Source organism: Macrotis lagotis, chromosome 1 (genome assembly GCF_037893015.1).
Source record: "Macrotis lagotis isolate mMagLag1 chromosome 1, bilby.v1.9.chrom.fasta, whole genome shotgun sequence".
NCBI classification, from domain to species: Eukaryota; Metazoa; Chordata; class Mammalia; order Peramelemorphia; family Peramelidae; genus Macrotis; species Macrotis lagotis.
Window position 1 is genome coordinate 648,599,326 of NC_133658.1, and position 18,556 is coordinate 648,617,881.

The window sequence follows — 18,556 nt, forward strand, 5'->3', positions numbered from 1 at the left end:
AGCATGAGAGGCCAAGATGAACAAATGGTAGCTGTAGGGGAAGTAATGCTATTCTAATCTTCACTTATGAGACTAGTTTTTTCCAAGATGAACCTACAAATTGTTATGCCATCCATGTCAAGGAAAGCAGCAAATTTTCATTAAAGTCCCTGGACTTATTAGTTGGTGAGGCACTTCTTTGCATTTCAGTGGAGGAGATACTGAGCCTAGAGCAGAACCTTACATATCTGCATTACTGCTGGCAATGCTATGCCTAGCATCTGAAGAGGGCTCTTGCTTTTTGAAAGATGAGTTAGAAGGTGAAAGGGAACAGAAATCAGCTATATCATTCAAAGACCTAGGGCTACCAAGAATTTGGACATCTGGTTAGGATTTTTGTCAAAACTTTGAAAGCCTTTTGTTCAGCTCTATGTGGAAGATGAAACAATCTGCTTAAGGTCACCTAGCAAGTTAGTGGAAAAGTTAAGATAAAAATTCAGGTCAACAAGTATCCAATCTGATGGGTTTCTATTGCATTCGACTCTGACTTTCCAAGTTTTTGGATGCCAAGTGACTGGGGTCTTTCAGATTCAGTTTTTTTCTATTTGTCCCTATTCCTTTCTTCACAATATGTCCTCATAGTTTTTCAATGTGACTTTTTCTGGGTTATGGTTTAGGGCCAGGAACTGAGTTGGGTAGAAATGAGGGGACCAGAGTAGTAACAAACAACCTACATATTTCTTTTCTTTTGCAACTGGAAAAACAATTTTCTTGGAGGCCCAGGTCAGGGGGCTGAGGTGTTTGATTGACCTTAGCAAATGACAGAAAGGAAAGAAGAAATAGAAATAGACTGATGTTTTGACCCTTTGGAAATCCCCCAAGTCGACCACTTCCCATACCAACTGAACATTGCATGCATTGTTTCCTTTTGCAGAATGTTAGTGCTAGGAGGGCCTGACTGTAGAGGTCATTTGCTCCAACCCCTTCATTGTACTGATAAGAAAACTCAATGTCAGAGACTCCCAAGGTTAAACAACTAATTATTAGGAAAGCTGAGCTTACAAACAGTGTAATGCCTTTTCTTTTACACCACTGCTGGGTGGTAGTTTTTCATACTCACAGTAACTCATAGTAGTTGTCAAGGACCTTAAAGGTTGTCTATCTACCAATATCTGAACTAATCTCTTCTATGGTGCTTGAAAATCTTCATTGGTACTGGGCCTACCACTTTCATGAGTAGACTATTCCACTTTTAATTCAGAGTTCCCTTGTGAGTTTTTCTCTTAGTCTTACTCAAACGTTCTGTTTCTCCCTGGGGAGTCAGTGTGATGTGGTTTGGGGGTCCTGGAGACCTGAGTTCAAATTTGAGCTCTGCCACTTAGACACTGTGTGATCTTGGGCAAATCACATAATTTCTCTGGAAGTCCATTTCATTTCATCATATTTGAAGTAGAAATAAAAGAATAATCATATTACCTGGTGTATAAGGTTGTGAGAAGATAAATGTGAATTGTCTTGACTCAGTGACTGAGGCTGGGAAATAATAGAAGATAATAGAACTAGAAGGAACTTCATTTAGCCCGCCCCCCCCATCTTTCAGATAAGGAACTGAGGTACAGGGAAATTAAGTGAGTTGCCTAATCAAAGTATTATGTGGTCAGGCATAATAAGCAAGAAAGGATAACTTCCTCATAGAAGATTGTTGTTTGTCCTTCCTTCTTGAAGACCTTGGCATCAGGGAGGGCATGCCATGACAGGAATATGATTTGGAATTGAGTGAGGGGTGCTGTGTTCAGTCACCATCCTCACTTTCTCCTCTGGAGACATCTGAGTCCAGTGACCAGATATGGACCAGGATGACTAGAGATAATTCTGAATTCAAGGCAATCATGGTTAAGTGACTTGCCCAAGGTTACACAGTGTAACCCTCAAGTGTCTGAGGCCAGATTTGAATTGAGGTCCTCTTGACTCCAGGGTTGGTGCTCTATTCACTGCACCACTTAGCTATTCAATACATGGGACAGCATTTTCAGGGGTTTTTGCTTCTGCTGCTCCCAAAATCCTTCTTTGTTTCCCTAGAATAATTCACTAAAACAAATTTCTCTCACAGGTCAGTGCCAATTAGGGAGAAATTTTGAAGGTCCTTGTTAAGTCCCGTTTTATGTTTATTAAATGAAATAATCTCTATGAAGCACTTTGCACACTTTAGAATGCTATATTGTTTCTGGCAGAGATTTAAGTTTGTTTGGCTTTCTCATGACCTCCTAGGGTTGGATGGTACTTTCAGAGAACTTGAGAGTCCTTCACTAGTTTCCTCATAGGACTAGAACCTTCTAAGATAGCTCACATTGATGAAACATTTTACATTTAACAGAATGCTTTTCTTATAACAACCCCATGAGGTAGGTAGGTAATACAAGTGAATATTACTATTTCTTATTTCACATATCATGATAGAAGCTCATGAAGGTGAGAGATTGACCCCATGGACCTCCCAAGAAAAGATGAATCTAAAACACAGATCCCAGAACTGACAGTATACCCAATTACTTCTTTTTACTTGTACCTAGAGGAGTGCTCCTCTACCTCCTTTCTTGAGTTCTTCCCTTCCTTTCAATTCTTAAATGTAGGTGTTCCCTAATTCTCTGTGGACCTCTCATGTCCTTTGTATTCTCATCCATCCATCCATTCATTTATCTCATTATCTATTTGTTTGTTTGTTTCCAAGGCAGTGGGGTTAAATGACTTGCCCAAGGTCACATAGCCTATAAGCATCAAGTGTCTGAGGCTAGATTTGAATTCAGTTTGTCCTGACTTCAGGACTGGTGTTCTATCCTAGCTGCCCCTCCTTATTTATTATAAGGTTTCCCCTGTTACTAATATACCACAATTGGGAAAGCTCTCTTTCCTGCCCAATAGCACCCCAACTCATCCCTTTCTGAGACCAGAACTTTTGGTTGAGCATTTCTAAAAGGCTTTAATATGTCTGAAACTGAACTCTTAATCTTCCCCACCTCCTGATTACTTTAGTTTTGCTAATGACAACACCATTCTCCCAGTTCCCTATCACCTGTAACCCACATCTAATTTGTGGCTAAGCCCTGCTGAATGAACCTCTACAATATTCCCATGCCCATTCCCTCTTTTCCATCCTCACAAGTCTCATTCCAGACCTAAAGCCATAACTTAGAACTTCCCCTTCTTCTTCGAGACTACAGTGTTTCCCTGATCCAATTCATTCTATGCACTTCTGACATAGGAATCTCCCTAATTCATAGCTCCTGTCTTTCCATGGCTCAAAACCTTTAGTGACTTCCTACCGCTTATTAAACAAAATCCAGTTTCCTATCCTGTCATTCAAGTTCTTCCATTCTGTGGCAACCACCCACTCACCTCCTTTTTTCAGCTTTATTCACTACACTTTCCTCCAGATTCTGTAATCACTAGCCTGGAGTACAGTTATTCCTTCCACATCTCAACTTTCCTTATCAAAATTTCAATATCTGCATAAGAAATTAAATGGGGATTTTTGACAGTTTTGCAGAGGATGCAGGGGACACATGGAGGCCAACAAACAACACAGAAACAGTTTAGGAACTCAAAGATGCATAAAATATATATGTAGTATTGTATAATGATCACATTTTATCTTTTAATACATAATAACTTAAACTTCTTCAGTGGTATGAAGGGAAGACCAGAAAGTTTTACATGGATTTTCCAGAACCCTGTATTATGGAAACGATAATAACTTACCATACTCCCAAGTTAGCAACAACAACATAAATGTGTTTAGCCCCTTGGACTCCCAAAGTTCTTTCAAGGTTCATGTCAGGGATGACTTTCTGCATGAAACCTTCCCTGCTTCTATTTCCTTCCTTGAACCTCCTGTAGCACTTTGTACTTCTGTGTGTTTTCTGACATATTCAAGTAGTGCCCGTTTTATATCTCTTCCAATAGACTGTAAGCTCTTTGAGTCCAGAAATCTTTTGTAGTCAACAGGCATTTGTTAAGCATGGTGTCTGGTTATTGGTAGGGGCTCAATAAATTCTTCTTGATTTATATGTATGAAGAGTTGAACTAAAGCACAGGGGATTTAGTGCTTTGGCAAAGAGAGGCAAAAACAATTCCTACTGGAAAGGTGCCTACAATTTAATGGGTGAGATAGCATACAAACAAGATCTCTTCCCCAGTTTATTCCGTATATGACATAGATATTTATAAAGTACTTTTCAAGTTGCGTCACTTGTCTACGGCCTTATCCTGGTGTGGCACAGGTAGAATGTCTCCTCAATCTCCATCCAGTGCCTTTTCCACTAGGGTGATACATGTCCAACTCCCTCATTTTACAGATGGAGAAACTGAGACTCTATCCCACTAGGAATAAGATCTTTAACCAGCAACCCTGGGAGGATCTGAAGTCAAGCCTCTTCTACTCTGCCCAGAGGAATATAAATTTTGATCACCGAAAATTCCTAGATATCTTGGAATTTACTCCCCTCAAATCACTCAGGCTTTTTTTGTTGTTGTTTTTGCTAGGCTAGGTTAAGTGACTTGCCCAAGGCCACACAGCTAGGTAATTATTAAGTGTCTGATATCGAATTTGAACTCAGGTGCTCCTGACTTCAGGGCTGGTGCTCTATCCCTTGCACCACCTAGCAGCCCCCTCAGGCTCTTTTTGAGAGACCAATAATGAGTCCCAGGTCAAGCTTAAGCTTCACCTAGTCATTGTTAGGGACTTGATTGGCTCAGAGTGAATGTAAACAGGAATTGTTTCTGTTTTGGCCAGAATCCCTGAGGGTCTTCCCCTCCCAGATTGATTTTTTTTTTTTTTACTAGTTTAAACAGGCCAATCTCTACTTCATTTCTTATCTAGACAATCACTGAATTGGAGTTGTCTTAGTCAAACTGAAACCTATTCAAGGTCAAGGTCCCCCCACTGCATCCTGGGCCATATCCAGTCATCCAGATCCACATCTGGCTACAGGTTCTAGAAGGCTCTAGAGGAGAAAGTGAGGTTGGTGACTTTGTAACCTTTTCCTCCTCTTCCTCCCACTTTAATCTAATTCACTAGCATGTCATTGTTTATTATTTCCCTGTTTTCTTTGAAAATGAAGGACAACCAATAACCTCTGTGAGTATTAGAAGCAACCTCTTTGCTGGCAAGTTGGGCTACACAGCTCCTTTTTTCCTCCCTCCTTCCTTCCTTCCTTCCTTCCTTCCTTCCTTCCTTCCTTCCTTCCTTCCTTCCTTCCTGCCTTCCTTCCTTCCTGCCTTCCTTCCTTCCTGCCTTCCTTCCTTCCTTCCTTCCTTCCTTCCTAACCCTTGAAGGTCTTGACCCTTCCAGTTTAATTTTTTTTTGGACTAAGTAAAAATGATCATTCTTGGCCTATTCGCCTTATTTTTCTTTTTCTTAGTCTTAATCATTAAATGCATGTTGCCTCAAATTGAAATTTGTTAAAGTTCTCCAGTCAAATCCAAGGCCATCTCCAGTCATCCTGATCCATATCTGGTCATTAGACCCAGATGGTTCTGGAGAATGAGGTTGGGAAATTAGCACAGCAACCCCCCCTCCCCTTAAATCCAATTTACCTGCATGTCATGGCATCACTTCCCTGATGTAATGGTCTTCTTTGAGAACGAGGACAAATAATAACACCAAGGTTTAAGGGTACCAGTGAACCACTCTTCCCATCCATCTCTCGTGTCTCGTTCTTGCTCCATAACTGGTCAACCTCTTATGTAGTCATATTCATCCTTGAAATTGTCTTTCACACAACTTCCTTTGTATAGGTCACAAAAAACTTTTTTCCAATGCTGTCCTCTCTCATAAATATGGCCCTGGGTTATTATTGAAGGTTCTATCAATCTGTGGAGTCAAATCTCTGACATTTCCTACCATGCTGGAAAGTGTTCAAGTACAAACTTAGTGACAGGCTCTCTGTCTATTATTCAAGGTCCAGTTTTGTCAAATGAGAAGAGGCTTGTCAGCATTGTTTCTTGATTTTCCTGGCTATGTTAGGGAACAGTGAAGCAGTCTAGTTTGGCAATAACTTAGGGTACATGGAAATGACTCCTGAGAGATAAGACTTGAAAAAGATAGACTCGGGTCATGTGGTAGAGGCCTTCAGATTCCAGATAGTCTGAGGAATTTGGGCTTTATTCAGGTGGTAGAAAGGTTCAAGTGACTTTTTGAATGGGGAGGAACATGATTGTGTTGTAGCTGAAAGAACACTTTGCTGGATTCTTAATAAGAGGACCTGGGCTCAAGTCTATGCTTCCTACCAGCATGATGTTAGATAACTCACTTCACCTGTTTCCTCAATTATAAAATGAAACTAAGACCAGAGGATCTCTAAGGTGACTTCTAACTCCAAATTCTCTGATCCTATTATGAGAGTTAAAATCATAATATTAATAAGTCATTCATATGATACTTTCAAATTTGAAGAGCACTTATGTGTATTTCATTACTTTATTTTAGCTTTATAACAAACCTAGAATTCAATTCTCTTTACTCTCCATCTGGTTCTTTGCATTATACCACATTGCATATCTATCTATCTGTCTGTCTGTCTATCTAGCTATCTATATCACTCATGCTTGTAGCAGCATGAACTTGATGGAGATGGAAGAATGTTGGGGGACAGGGAGCAAAAGTTTGAGGTCTCATCATTATAGGGTTTTGTGGGAAACCTCAACCATATTAACTTGAATTAGTGTTTTTTTTAACATATTCAAATTATCTCAAAATTATTGGTAAAACTTAATAAAGTTAACATGTCTGCATCATCTAAAAATTATGAACACATTTTGGTATTTTAGGGATGATGGAACTTGTCTGAGATTTACCTACTATAGGATCAAAAACCTTGACAGCAGAGTCTAGCTATCTTTTCCTGATTCCACACTCAGAATGCAATTTTTAGTTAATATTTGATACAATTTGTAAATTCTGTCCTTTTCAATCAAAGTTTGTATGTTACTTCTAATTCTCCATTGAAATCTTACTATTATTACCCCTTTATACTAATTATGTATAAATTTACTAATTTATTATATATAAATTTACTTATTTGATTTACTGGAGCTGTGGTGGGATTGTTAGAAAAAGATTTTAACACACCAGTTTTCCAACTTTAAACACTATTCACTTTACCACATCTTCCTTGATTGTTAAAGATGCTTCATAAATATTTGCTGAATTAGATTAAATAGGCTGAATTATTAGAAATAAGATGTCTGGAATGAGAGAAGTTATGGTCTTCTGACCTAGTCAGACCACATCTAATGTGTTATTTGTAATTCTTGATGTCACATTTTAGAAAAACCCCTGATATATGTAGCCAGGAGAGTGTTCAGGATGGTAAGGGAAGTTAATACTTTTATCACACAAGAATGGATTGAAGGAATTGAGGATTTTCAGATTTAGGGGGAGGTATGAAATCTGCCTTGAAATGTCTAAAAGGCTGTTAAGTAGAAAAGATTAGATCTGTAATGCTTGTTTTTAGGAGGCTGAACCAGGAATAGTGAGAAGTAGTCACAAAAGGGCAGATTTTGGCTTGTTATAGAGTAGTTAACAGTAAAGTTAAAAGTTGGAGATGTTCAGAAGTGGGTTGGGCTACTTTAGGAGTTCCATTCCACTTCATATAGAAGACCACCAGACCATTTATCAAGAATTTTGCAGAGGACCTTTGCTCTGAGGTATAGGTCTGACTACAGCCCAGATTAGTTTATCTAGTTCAGGAGGTGTCAATTTTTGTGACCTGGGCCCCTTGGGCAGTCTTGTGAATTCTAAGTATGAATACCTTCTCGGAATAATGCTTTAAATGCATAAAATAAAATACATGGAATTACAAAGAAAGTCAAAGATTAGTTAAGATAAAGTTGTAACTCTTCCCCCACCTGGGTTCACAGAACCCCTGAAAGTTAATCCTCAAACACCCTGGTTGTGCATAGTCCTTAGGTTAAAACCTCTGGACTAAATGAACTATGAGGTCCCTTCCAACTTTGAAATCTCATGACTCTAAGATAGAGAATCCCTTCCATTAGTTTCCAATCTGTTAGGGAGATAAGATATGTATTAATAAAGTGCTGTGGCAGGACAGGTGGGAAAAATTCCTTATGGCTGGGACTGGGGGAGGTTCATAGGTCATTCAGTCATTATTAAGAGGGAACACTGTACCAAGCAGTGGGGTTACAAAATCATGATCTGCCCTCAAAGAGCTTACAATTTAATGGGAGAGAGTAGTAGGGAAGAGACCACCATACAAATAACACATACACATACACACACAGAAGAGAGAAGAGAGAGATGAAGGAAGAGAAAGACAGGGAGAGAGATGAGACAGAGGAGAGAGAGAAAGAGAGAATCTCAAGAGGGAAGGCACTAGGGGAAAGGAATAAGTATTTATGTAGAATCTATTATTACCATATCCATTTTACATTTGCAGAAACTGGGGCAAACAGAAAACAAGGGTCCACAGCTAATTAGTGTCTGAGGTTGAATTTGAACTTTGAACTTGTGTCTTCCTAGTGTTCTATTTGCTACACCACCAGCTACCTAAAGCAATAGTATAAAGGGTACTAGGGAAGGCATTATTACAGGTGAGGTTTTTAACTGGGAGCTGTAGAGATGAGTTGGGGGACAGCCAGTGAAGATGCTTGGAGAGAGGAATGGGGTTAGGAAGCATTGTGTGAAGAATAGCAGTATCAGCATTTTTACAAATGTTATCTCATTTGACCCTTACACAACAGCTCTCTGTTGCTATCATTATCTCCATTTTCCAATTGAAGCAATTGAGGCAGACAGATGAAATGACTAGCCCTGAGTCACATAGTTAATAAGTAAGACTAGATTTGAAATATAAGAACTCAGTTCTGACTCTGTACAGTGCTTATCCTGAAGGTAATAAAGAGCCACTAGTGTAGAAAGATAGAAAAACAGAAGGTAGGGAGACCAAATAGAAAGCTAACATGGTAGAATGGGCAAAGGATTGGTGATGCTGTGGGTAAAGATTTGGGCCTGGAGTCAGGAAGACCTGAATACAAATCCAGCCCCAAACATTAGGGGGGTATTCTTGGGCAAGTCACTTAACCTGTTTGCCTCAATTTCTTCAACTGATAAATGAAGATAATAATAACACCTATTTTCCTGTGCTGCTGGCTTGTAAAAGTGATTAATTCAGTGCTTGGTATAGGAGGTAGTAGATAAATGCTATTATTATTATTATCATTATGACAATGGAATGGAGATGAATGGGAAAGACATTTTGGAAGTAGAGTTTAAAAAAACTTGTTGATTAATGGAATGACATTGTGCTGATCATTGACAGTGATACAAAAGAAATTTAAGTTATTGTTCCTTGTCTTTACAATTTTTGATATCCAAACAAAAATCAAACAATCTCTTCTCTTGCGATCTTAAAATAGGGAGGCAGTGTGGGAGTGGTAGCAAGGGTAATGGACTGGGGAACAGAAAACCCAAGCCCTAGTCACAGGTTTATCATTAGGAATATGCCATAGAATGAGACCCCTAATTTATTGGTCCTCAGTTTCTTTGTTTTTTAAAATAGGAGGGGTAGTTGGATTAGATTGTCTCTAAGATTTTTTTCTATTCCTAATAGTTAGTGTGTCCCTTAGGCTACTTGGAGACCTCAAAGTTAACAATACACAGGCAACAGATAAATATTGGTTTAAGACAGAATGTGATTAATTGTCAATCAGGAGGATGTTACAATTGTCTCCTACCCCTCTGGTTGATAGAACCAACAGATTTTCTATCCCCCTAACTTTTTTCTTATTGATTCAGTTAATTTAAAGTAGATGAGGTGATGACCCTATATGCATATCTTGTTGTAATAGACTTTGCTATGTCTCCAAGACTTGTTGCTCTTCCTACCTTGCTTCCAAAGTCATCTAAAAGCTTTTTCCAGGATTCCCATCCATCCCTAGTGAATCTGGATCATGCTCTGATTTTATCTTGATTTCATAGGCCCACAGTGTTTAGGCTTAGAGTTTATTTATTTCATTAATTTGCATAGTTTTGTACATTGCTTTGTATAGTGATATGTTTACCATGGGAGAGGTGTGTGTGTGTGTGTGTGTGTGTGTGTGTGTGTGTGTGTGTGTGTGTGTGTGTGTGTGTGTGTGTTGGGAAAGTATTGTCTCCAGCTTGGGTGTCTGATTCCTAGAGGATAAAAATACAAACTTTGATTTCTTTTGTAGCCCAAATTAATCCCACACCCTTTCAAATACCAGTCCCAAAGAAAAGGGAGCTCAACAAGGAATAAATAGCTGACTTGCTGGATTTTCATGTAAGTCTATATTAATCAGACAAGAAGCATTTACTGAATTGAAAACCCACCCCTTTTTTAAAACTTGCCTATTTTTGATTAAGGCATTTCCATCCTTTCAGTTACTCAGGTTTACAGTCTTGATGTTATCTTTAACTCCCCATTTCCCTTCACCTTATCTAATAGATTTAGGGTAGGTAGGTGATGCAATGGATAGAGTACTGGCCTTGGAGTCAGGGGATGAGATTTCAACTCTGGCCTCATACAATTGACACTTATAGCTGTGTGACCCTCGGCAGGTCACTTAACTCTGCCTCACATCCAGATAGTCTCCTGATTCATATCTAGCCACAAGACCCAGATGGCTCTGGAGGAGAAAGTGAGGCTGGTGACTTAGCATAGCACCCCTTTCCTCAAATCCATTTCATGTGCTTATCATGTCATCACTCTTTGAGAAGGAAGGACAAATAAACATCAACATCATCTAATAGATGCAATATGTTGCCAAACATTTTTGTTTATACTTTCTCAATATTTCTTCTTTTTTGAATGCTATTTTATTTTTTCAATTACATGCAAAGTTTTCAACAGTCATCTTTTCATAGGTTTTTGAGTTCCACATTTTTCTACCTCCCTCCCTTTCCTCCTCCATCTTCAGATAGCATTTCTCAAAATTTCTTACATCCACTTCTTTCTTTTTAACTCATCTATATAAGTACAATCTCAGGTCAACTCTTCATCACCTCTCATCTAGATTATTGCATTAACATTCTCATTGATCTCTTTGCATCATATCCTAGACTCTTTAATCCATTTTACACACAGCTACCAAAGCTATTTTCCTAAAATACAAGTCTGACAGTGTCACGCCCTTATCTGATGAACTCCACTAATTCTCTTTTGCCTCAGTATTAGTTATTTAATTGTTTAACTTTTAAATCCCTTGATAACTTTGTCTTAACCAGCTTCTGGAGAAGTGTTATACAAATTGCTAGCCTTCCTGGCCTCCTTATTGTTCTTCACAAATAATACCTCATCTCCATCTCCTGTACCAAGAGTATGCTTCCATCTTGTGGCCACCCAATAATTCTGTTCAAGTGGTCTTATGAGGACTTTACTGATTCTTTAAACTTCCAAGTATCTCTCCCCCCATTTTACTTCATATTATTGTTTCTACTTTTAAATTTACATTTTTGCCTCCCTCAGAACATACTTTTCTTGAGAACAAGAATTATTTTTTTTTCCTTTGGATGTTGAATTGATTTGAATAGGAAAGTTAATTTGACATTATAATGCACTAAGATATCTTATTTTGAATTTTGTTATGGGTTTTTGTTTTTTTAGTTCTGTTTTGTTATGGGTATTTGTTTTTTTTAGTTCTGGTTAGCAGAATTTGAAAAAATAAAAACTTCCTTGTTCCCTTTGGAAAAAATGAATACCTTAGATTGATTGAATGGAGAGAACCTGGAGTCAGGGAGCTTTAGTGCACTAATTCAGGATTGGGGTGATGAGTCATTTGTGGATAGGAAAGGAGATATAGATATAAGAGATATTACAGACATCAAGACTTGGTGACTGGATTTTATGTGAATGAACATGAGAAAAAAATCATCAAAGTGATTCCAAGATTTTGAACCTAAGTTTCAGGGAGAATGGTGATTTTATTTATACACAAGGAGATTTCCAGGGAGAGCTGGCTTGATTACAGAATATGACGAACTGAACTTCAGTCAGAAGAATTTAAACTGGTGGAAGATAGAAATGTTTGTTTTTGTTTTCCCTTTGCATTTCTGTGGTCTAACAAAGTGCTGACACATAGAAGATCCTTAATAAATACTCACTGAATTGAATATCACATTTGAATTGAACACGGCTGCTTGACTATACTTCATACACAAATAGAGATGTATATTGGTCAAATAGAGATGCAGAAATGTCATTTAGATGATAGGACAAGACTAGAGGTGTAGATTTGGGGATCATCAGCATGGAGGCAATCTTTGAAGCCATGAGAATAGATGAACTTATAGAAATAGAAAATATAGAAAAATTAAAAGGGCCAAGAACTGATCTTGGGGAACAATTGTAGTTAGTGAACAGAAGAAGAGAAGCCAGGGAATTCAACAGATTTTCTTTTTTTGGGTTTTGCCAGGCAATGGGGTTAAGTGGCTTGCCTAAATTCACACAGCTAGGTAAATTAAGTCTGAGGGCCAAATTTGAACTCAGGTCCTCGACTCCAGGGCTGGTGCTCTATCCACTGTGCCACCTAACCTAGAAGTTGGTTTTTAGAGATAGAGTCAAGATCTTGGAGAGATCCTGCCTCAGAGTGTGGAAATATTTTCTTTTTGAGGAGTCAGTCATCAGTTCTAAATGTGGCAGAGAATCAAGAATGATGAGGGGAGAGAAAAGGCCTTTGGAATAGGTAATTAGGAGGTTATCTGGTAGTTTCCAATAGCAGATGGGATAGAAAACAATAATCATTAAGATTTATATAGTGGGGGTGTCTAGGTGGCGCAGTAGATAGAGTACCAGCCCTGGAGTCAGGAGTCCCTGAGTTCAAATTTGGCCCTCAGACACTTAATAATTACCTAGCTGTGTGGTCTTGGGCAAGCCACTTAACCCTATTTGCTTTGCAAAAAAACCTAAAAAAAAAAGATTTATATAGTGCTTTAAGATTTTGTAAAGAGCTTTCTATGTATTATTTCATTTGAGTTTCAGTTAGCCCATGAAAATCTCAATTACCCTCTGTTATCCCCATTTTACAGATGAAGAAACTGAGACTCAGGTGATCCATCCTTGATCCCACAGCCAGTAAATAAATATTAGGTGAGATTGAAATCTTACTTTTATTGACTTAATCTTTGGCATTCTACCTACTGTTATCACAAAGTTTAAGGAGTTGAATGGAGAGAAAAAATGAGTATAAACTACTTTTTCAAGATCAGTAGAGAAAGGGAAGAGAAATATTGGAGTATCTGTTGATTTAGAAGACAGAGGTGTGAGCCAAGGGCCAGCTTTCATTCTACTCTTGGAAAACAACCTCATTCAATTGAGAGCATCTTCTTTTCCAGTGAGCTCAGTGGTAAGACCCACCCCCTTTTTTTTTTGTTTCAACCACAGCCTCTTCACCAAGGAGGAAGTAAAAAGTTTGAACCAAGCCACCTTTTGAGGTTTAGACGTGAGCCGTTCCCAAGAGAGAGGCCATGTTGTCACGTTCTGTCACATACCTTGGCAACCACTGAACTCTGTGACAAAAGATCGTAGGAGAATTCTCTGATTGGGAAATGTGGGCAAGGCCTGGGAGTTGAAGCTCCAGCACGGAGATGATTGTAGGTTTAACATTAACTCCGGCCAGGTCACCCTCTGAGTCCGGGCTTCTTATCCGGTGCATAGGAGCAGTTACCTTGATGATGGCAGGCCAGCAGAGCCAGAGCAGGACCAGAGCAGAGCTGTGGGTTTCCTGAGGCCTATGCAGGTTTCAACACTGAATATCTTTTATAGATTGCTTAGGTGTAAAGGGGTGGGGCTGGTGGAGGCTGCTCAGAACTACACATCTCTGATGTTTTCTAGTTTTTTACAATCGGCTCTCAGAATAAGGAGGTAAGCAAAGCCTTGGGTCTCTAAAAACAGGACTAGAACTGGATGGGGAGAGGTTACCAAAAATGTGTGAATGGATCATCTGTGCAGATCCTTTGATTTTAGCTTCTAATTATCTGTGAGTGATTTATTTGCTTAGTGTAGATTACATTGAACAGATTACTTCCTTATCACTGCTTATCTTGGAATACTTGCTGAGAATAATGCTGACCTGGAAGTCATGTGTGTGAGTGTCTGACCTAAATACATATTATGTGTGTATCTCACTCTCTTCCATCTGTCATTGAAATTATACAATTATATGGGGGCCCCTAGGTGGTGTAGTGGATAAAGCACTGGCCTTGGAGTCAGGAGTACCTGGGTTCAAATCCAGTCTCAGACACTTAATAATTACCTAGCTGTGTGGCCTTGAGCAAGCCACTCAACCCCGTTTGCCTTGCAAAAATCTAAAAAAAAAAAGAAAAGAAAAAAAGAAATTATACAATTATAAAAGTAAAAGGAACCATCATTTAGTTACAGATGTGGAAACTGAGGCTCAAAAGAAAGAAGGGATTCACTTGAAATCTGACATATCAGGGACATTGACTTCAGATCCAATACTCTTTTCTCTATACATCTCTGGCATTATATCCTGTACAAAAGTTGAGTATGACTGAGGTCCCACTGAGATATCAAGGTCAATGATTGAAGAGTTTGGCATCAAGAAGGAGGCCTGGGAGAGCTAGATCAGGGCAGGTACTTCTGGGTTTTACAGGGGGAATTTTGGCAAACAACAAGAGAAAGATACTTTATAAGGACATGGTAGGGGCAATACATGCCCTTCCTTTTTATCTTACACCTCTGGCTCCTAGGAGAAGGGTCTGAGTATAGGGAGAAGTACCCCAGCCATGATATAAAGAGTTTGGAATTTGAAGGGTGGGAACTAAAATCAGTTCAAAAAGGCAGCTAGAATGAATGGGGATGTTTCTGGAGGTTGGAGTAGGCGGAAAAAAACCCAGTCTTATGAAAAGGACTGTTAGAAGAAATTGCAGAGGTTAGGGAGAAGGGAGAGGCTTAAGGAAGAAGAAAAGCAGGAGGGGGAAAAAAGTAAAAAAAGGTAGGTATTCAGAGGGGCAAGGCATCTGACCCACCCTAATCAGCCTGACCAGCTAAAGTCATTCTAAAACATTTTCTAATCCTGGAAGAAAAAACAGTTGGGGGTTCTTGTCTCAAACTTTCTTCATTTCTGTCATTTGGAACTCCTTGCCCTTTCCCTGATCCCAGATGACTCATATAATTATTCTTTATACTGTGTAGAAACTTTGAGGGACTTACTGACTGGCATAAATAAGATAGAGGCCAATAGGGATTTCAAAATTTAATTTCTCTTTGGGGGATGCTAAACAGAGATTGGAAGAACCAGGATCTTAAAATCCCAGAACAAGAATCCCTACTGGTCATGTTGACCAATTCCATCCCTTTCTAAGAGAGAGGTGGAGAGCCAAAGTGTCTAATCTTAAAAAAGTGTAGTTATAGAGAAGTTGGATCTTCCAAGTCCGAGTTCAATCTATTGTGTCCAGGGAGGGTAGGGATTGTTTGTGATTATCTGCTGTTGAAGATTAAGCAGTGTCTTTTGTCTTCTTTTAAAGGATGGACAGAATCATCAGAGAGATGCCAAAAATAGCTCTCTGTGGTAGATGAGCTGATGTAGACCCAGTAGAGAGAAATAACTAGAGACCCCATTCTTAGGTCCATGAGGTCAACCCTGCCTCTCTCCAACAAGTGGTTGCCAGGAAAATTTACTAAAGGTCAAAGAGTTTTAATTTGAGGATTGTTTTCATTTTTTTCTTCTTGGTTAAATAAAAGTAATGTTCAACTATGAACCTGTCTCCTTTGGAACTAAAAGTTATGTGAGTGGTGGAGTGGGAGGGTGGGGCTGGAATTAGGGGTAGCCAGAAGCTATGCTGCAGGGAAAAGGCCAGAGTAAAGGATTTCCCTTAGTCTCCCTGTTCCTTGAAGAGTAGAATTAGTGATCCATCTGGGTCACTTTATTAATTTTGCGGGAGAGAGATCAGGCTGTGTGAGAGGAAAGGAAGGGCATCTTTTGCCTCCCCTCTAGACCCAGGGCAGACATCCTAGTTCAGGCCTTTATTCTAGACTCCCCTATGGTCTCCTTGACTCCAGGCCCTGACCTCTCTCTAATTTCCCCCCTTTATATGTCAAAATTTTCTTTCTGATGTGTTTGTTTGGCTATGTCACCCTCCTGCCTCAAAAACATTCCCTGGCTCCCTAGTTCCAGTAGGATAAAGCACAAATTTCAGTGTGGTGGGTGGGTGGGTGAAGAAACTAGAGACTTATAAAGGATCACACCAGGTTTGAGACCAGGTTTGAACTGGGGTCCTCCAGACTCTGGAATCGTGATCTATTGTAATCTAATATGATCTAGCTACTTCACTATTTAGAATTTTAAAAAACAATTTGATTTTAACCTTTCCAACTTTATTTTACTCTACTCTCTTCCTGTGTTCCTGTATATTGGACCAGCTACTTATTTCCATCTCATCATATGCTCATTTGTTCTCCTAGCAGGAGATCTGAGATGGCCTTTCTTTTTATTAATCATATCCTCAGCCCTTGGCACATTTTATTGCTCTTAAGTCATTTTTGTTTTTTTCTGACTTTTCATGACCCCATTTGGGATTTTCTTGGCAAAGTTGCTGAAGTAGTTTACCATTTCCTTCTCTAGTTCATTTTATAGATGAGAAAACTGAGAGGAAAAGTCAACTGAAAGTGACTTGTCTAGAGTCTCACAGTTGGAAAGTGTCTTTGAACTTAGGAAGATAAATCTTCCTGGCTCCAAGACTCTATCCACCACATCACCTAGCTGCTGAGACAGACCTTATATGATGCTCACTCATATGCATTTCACATTTCCTTTCCACATCTTCCCTCCTCCCATTTTTTTTCTTGGTGCGATAATGGACTTAAGTGACTTACCCAAAGTCATACAGTGTCAACTGTCTGAGACAGGATATGAACTCAGATCCTCCTGACTCTGGTACTGGTTCTTTATCTCTACATCACCTAGCTGCCCCTAGTAGAGACTTTCATTTTTCACTTGGCATAGTGGGATCTTAATAAATATTTGCTTAATGGTACTAAATTAAAAATACCTCTGGGAAGTAGTTGTCACAACTAATCTGAAGAGGAGAGCCATTTCAGCTTTTGGAGAGGAAAACAGGTAACTCAGGTATTCTGAGGTGAGATTTCCTTACTTATCAGCTCCTCCCCCTGTTTGGTGAAATCATCTGAGATTGAACTTCAGCCAGTCCCTGGGTAGCTGGGCACATCTGGAGGAGAGGCTGCTAAAAGAAGCTCTTTCCTTATGTGGATTTTCTTTCACACAGGAAGAAGATTATTTTCCAACTAGCAGAACCTGAATGTGAAGGATGGAGTCCAAGGTGGGGGGGTAGAGAGGACGGGGGAGGGTAGGATGGTTTGGGGGTGTAAGGAGACAAGAGTGGAGGGATTTGGATGAGAAACAAGTCTAAGAGAAATTACAAAGACATAGTGAAGGTGGTAGGGAAATGATATGATGGCATACTTCCCAACTTGAAGTATGTGGACTCCCCAAGATGGGTATGAGAAGCTTGTCAAAAGGCATAGTGAATGCTTCTATTATTCTATTGAAACTAGTCTATTTTATTTTGATGTGTGTACTCCTGGTAAACTCTAGGATTTTTTTCCTTTCACATTGAAAACTTGTAATAATGTGGAATGCTTTCCTTTTGTAGAGGAGAAAGTACATTGGATTTAAATTCAAATCTTGATTTGAGTGAACTCATTTCTAGGCCTCATAAAAGTGAGAGACAGTGGAATGAGATCTAAGGTCCCCTCCACCTCCATGCCCTAAATAAAAAGACTTGACTGGAGAAAGGAGAAATTAATTAGTTATAATATGTTTTTGATTGTGTATATATTAAAGTGGTTTCTGAATAGTGGCAGTCTGAATTTTCTGGGTTCACTTAGAAGATTTTCAGATTAACAGGGATCTTTGCACTCCCCCCCCCCACTCTAGATGTAAAGTAGTAGAATGAGGCAAGACATTTGTCTAGTGGGGAGTATTGGGAAGATTTCCCCTTTGGATTTCATTACCCCAAGGGTTTGGTCAGTTCTTTAATGGTCCTGAAGATCAGTTATTCCCCCCAGCTAGGCGTTTTCTCTCATTCTGTAGGTGCTGTAGAGTTTACCATTAAATGACCTAGTTAATTTGTGTTTACCCTTGCTATGGCTAGGAGGCTGTTGGGGGGGGGCGGCGGTGAAAGCTTTTTTTCAGCTGAGAGCCATTGGAGTAGTTAACTTGAGCTTTCTCACCCACCAGCCTAGTTGGAAAGCTAGAATCGGATTGCAGTTTTATATATGACTTTGTTGAGGGAGAATATAAAATTTTACTGTAAATGAAAGATTCTTAGCTTATGAAAATTCAGGGCAGAAATAAACTTTAGCTCTTATGTGATTTTTTTTTTGGCCATTTGGAACCCCCCCCATTAAAAAAAATCATGTCTTCACTGTAGTTTCAAATTCCTCTACCTCCACTACATTATCCAAGGGGCTAGAGTGATTAACTTAAGTTTCTAGTCTTCTCCACATCCACCCTCTGAAAATGCCATCAAACTGTGTTGTGTTGTAAGGGTCAAAAGTGAAAG

General features: G+C 39.2%; 1 protein-coding gene across 9 annotated transcripts in view; it reads left to right on the top strand.

Annotated features, from left to right (window-relative positions):
• GRAMD1B (GRAM domain containing 1B) overlaps positions 1–18,556 on the top strand; it is a 332,765-nt gene that overhangs the window by 111,605 nt on the left and 202,604 nt on the right. The window contains exon 1 of one of the 9 annotated variants that reach the window (XM_074215317.1): positions 13,267–13,725. The exons of 6 other annotated variants lie outside the window; for them this stretch is intronic. In XM_074215317.1, the coding sequence (XP_074071418.1) occupies positions 13,598–13,725 (128 nt within the window). In that variant the 5' untranslated portion in view covers positions 13,267–13,597. 2 more of the 9 variants (XM_074215316.1, XM_074215324.1) reach the window with 2 other exon arrangements.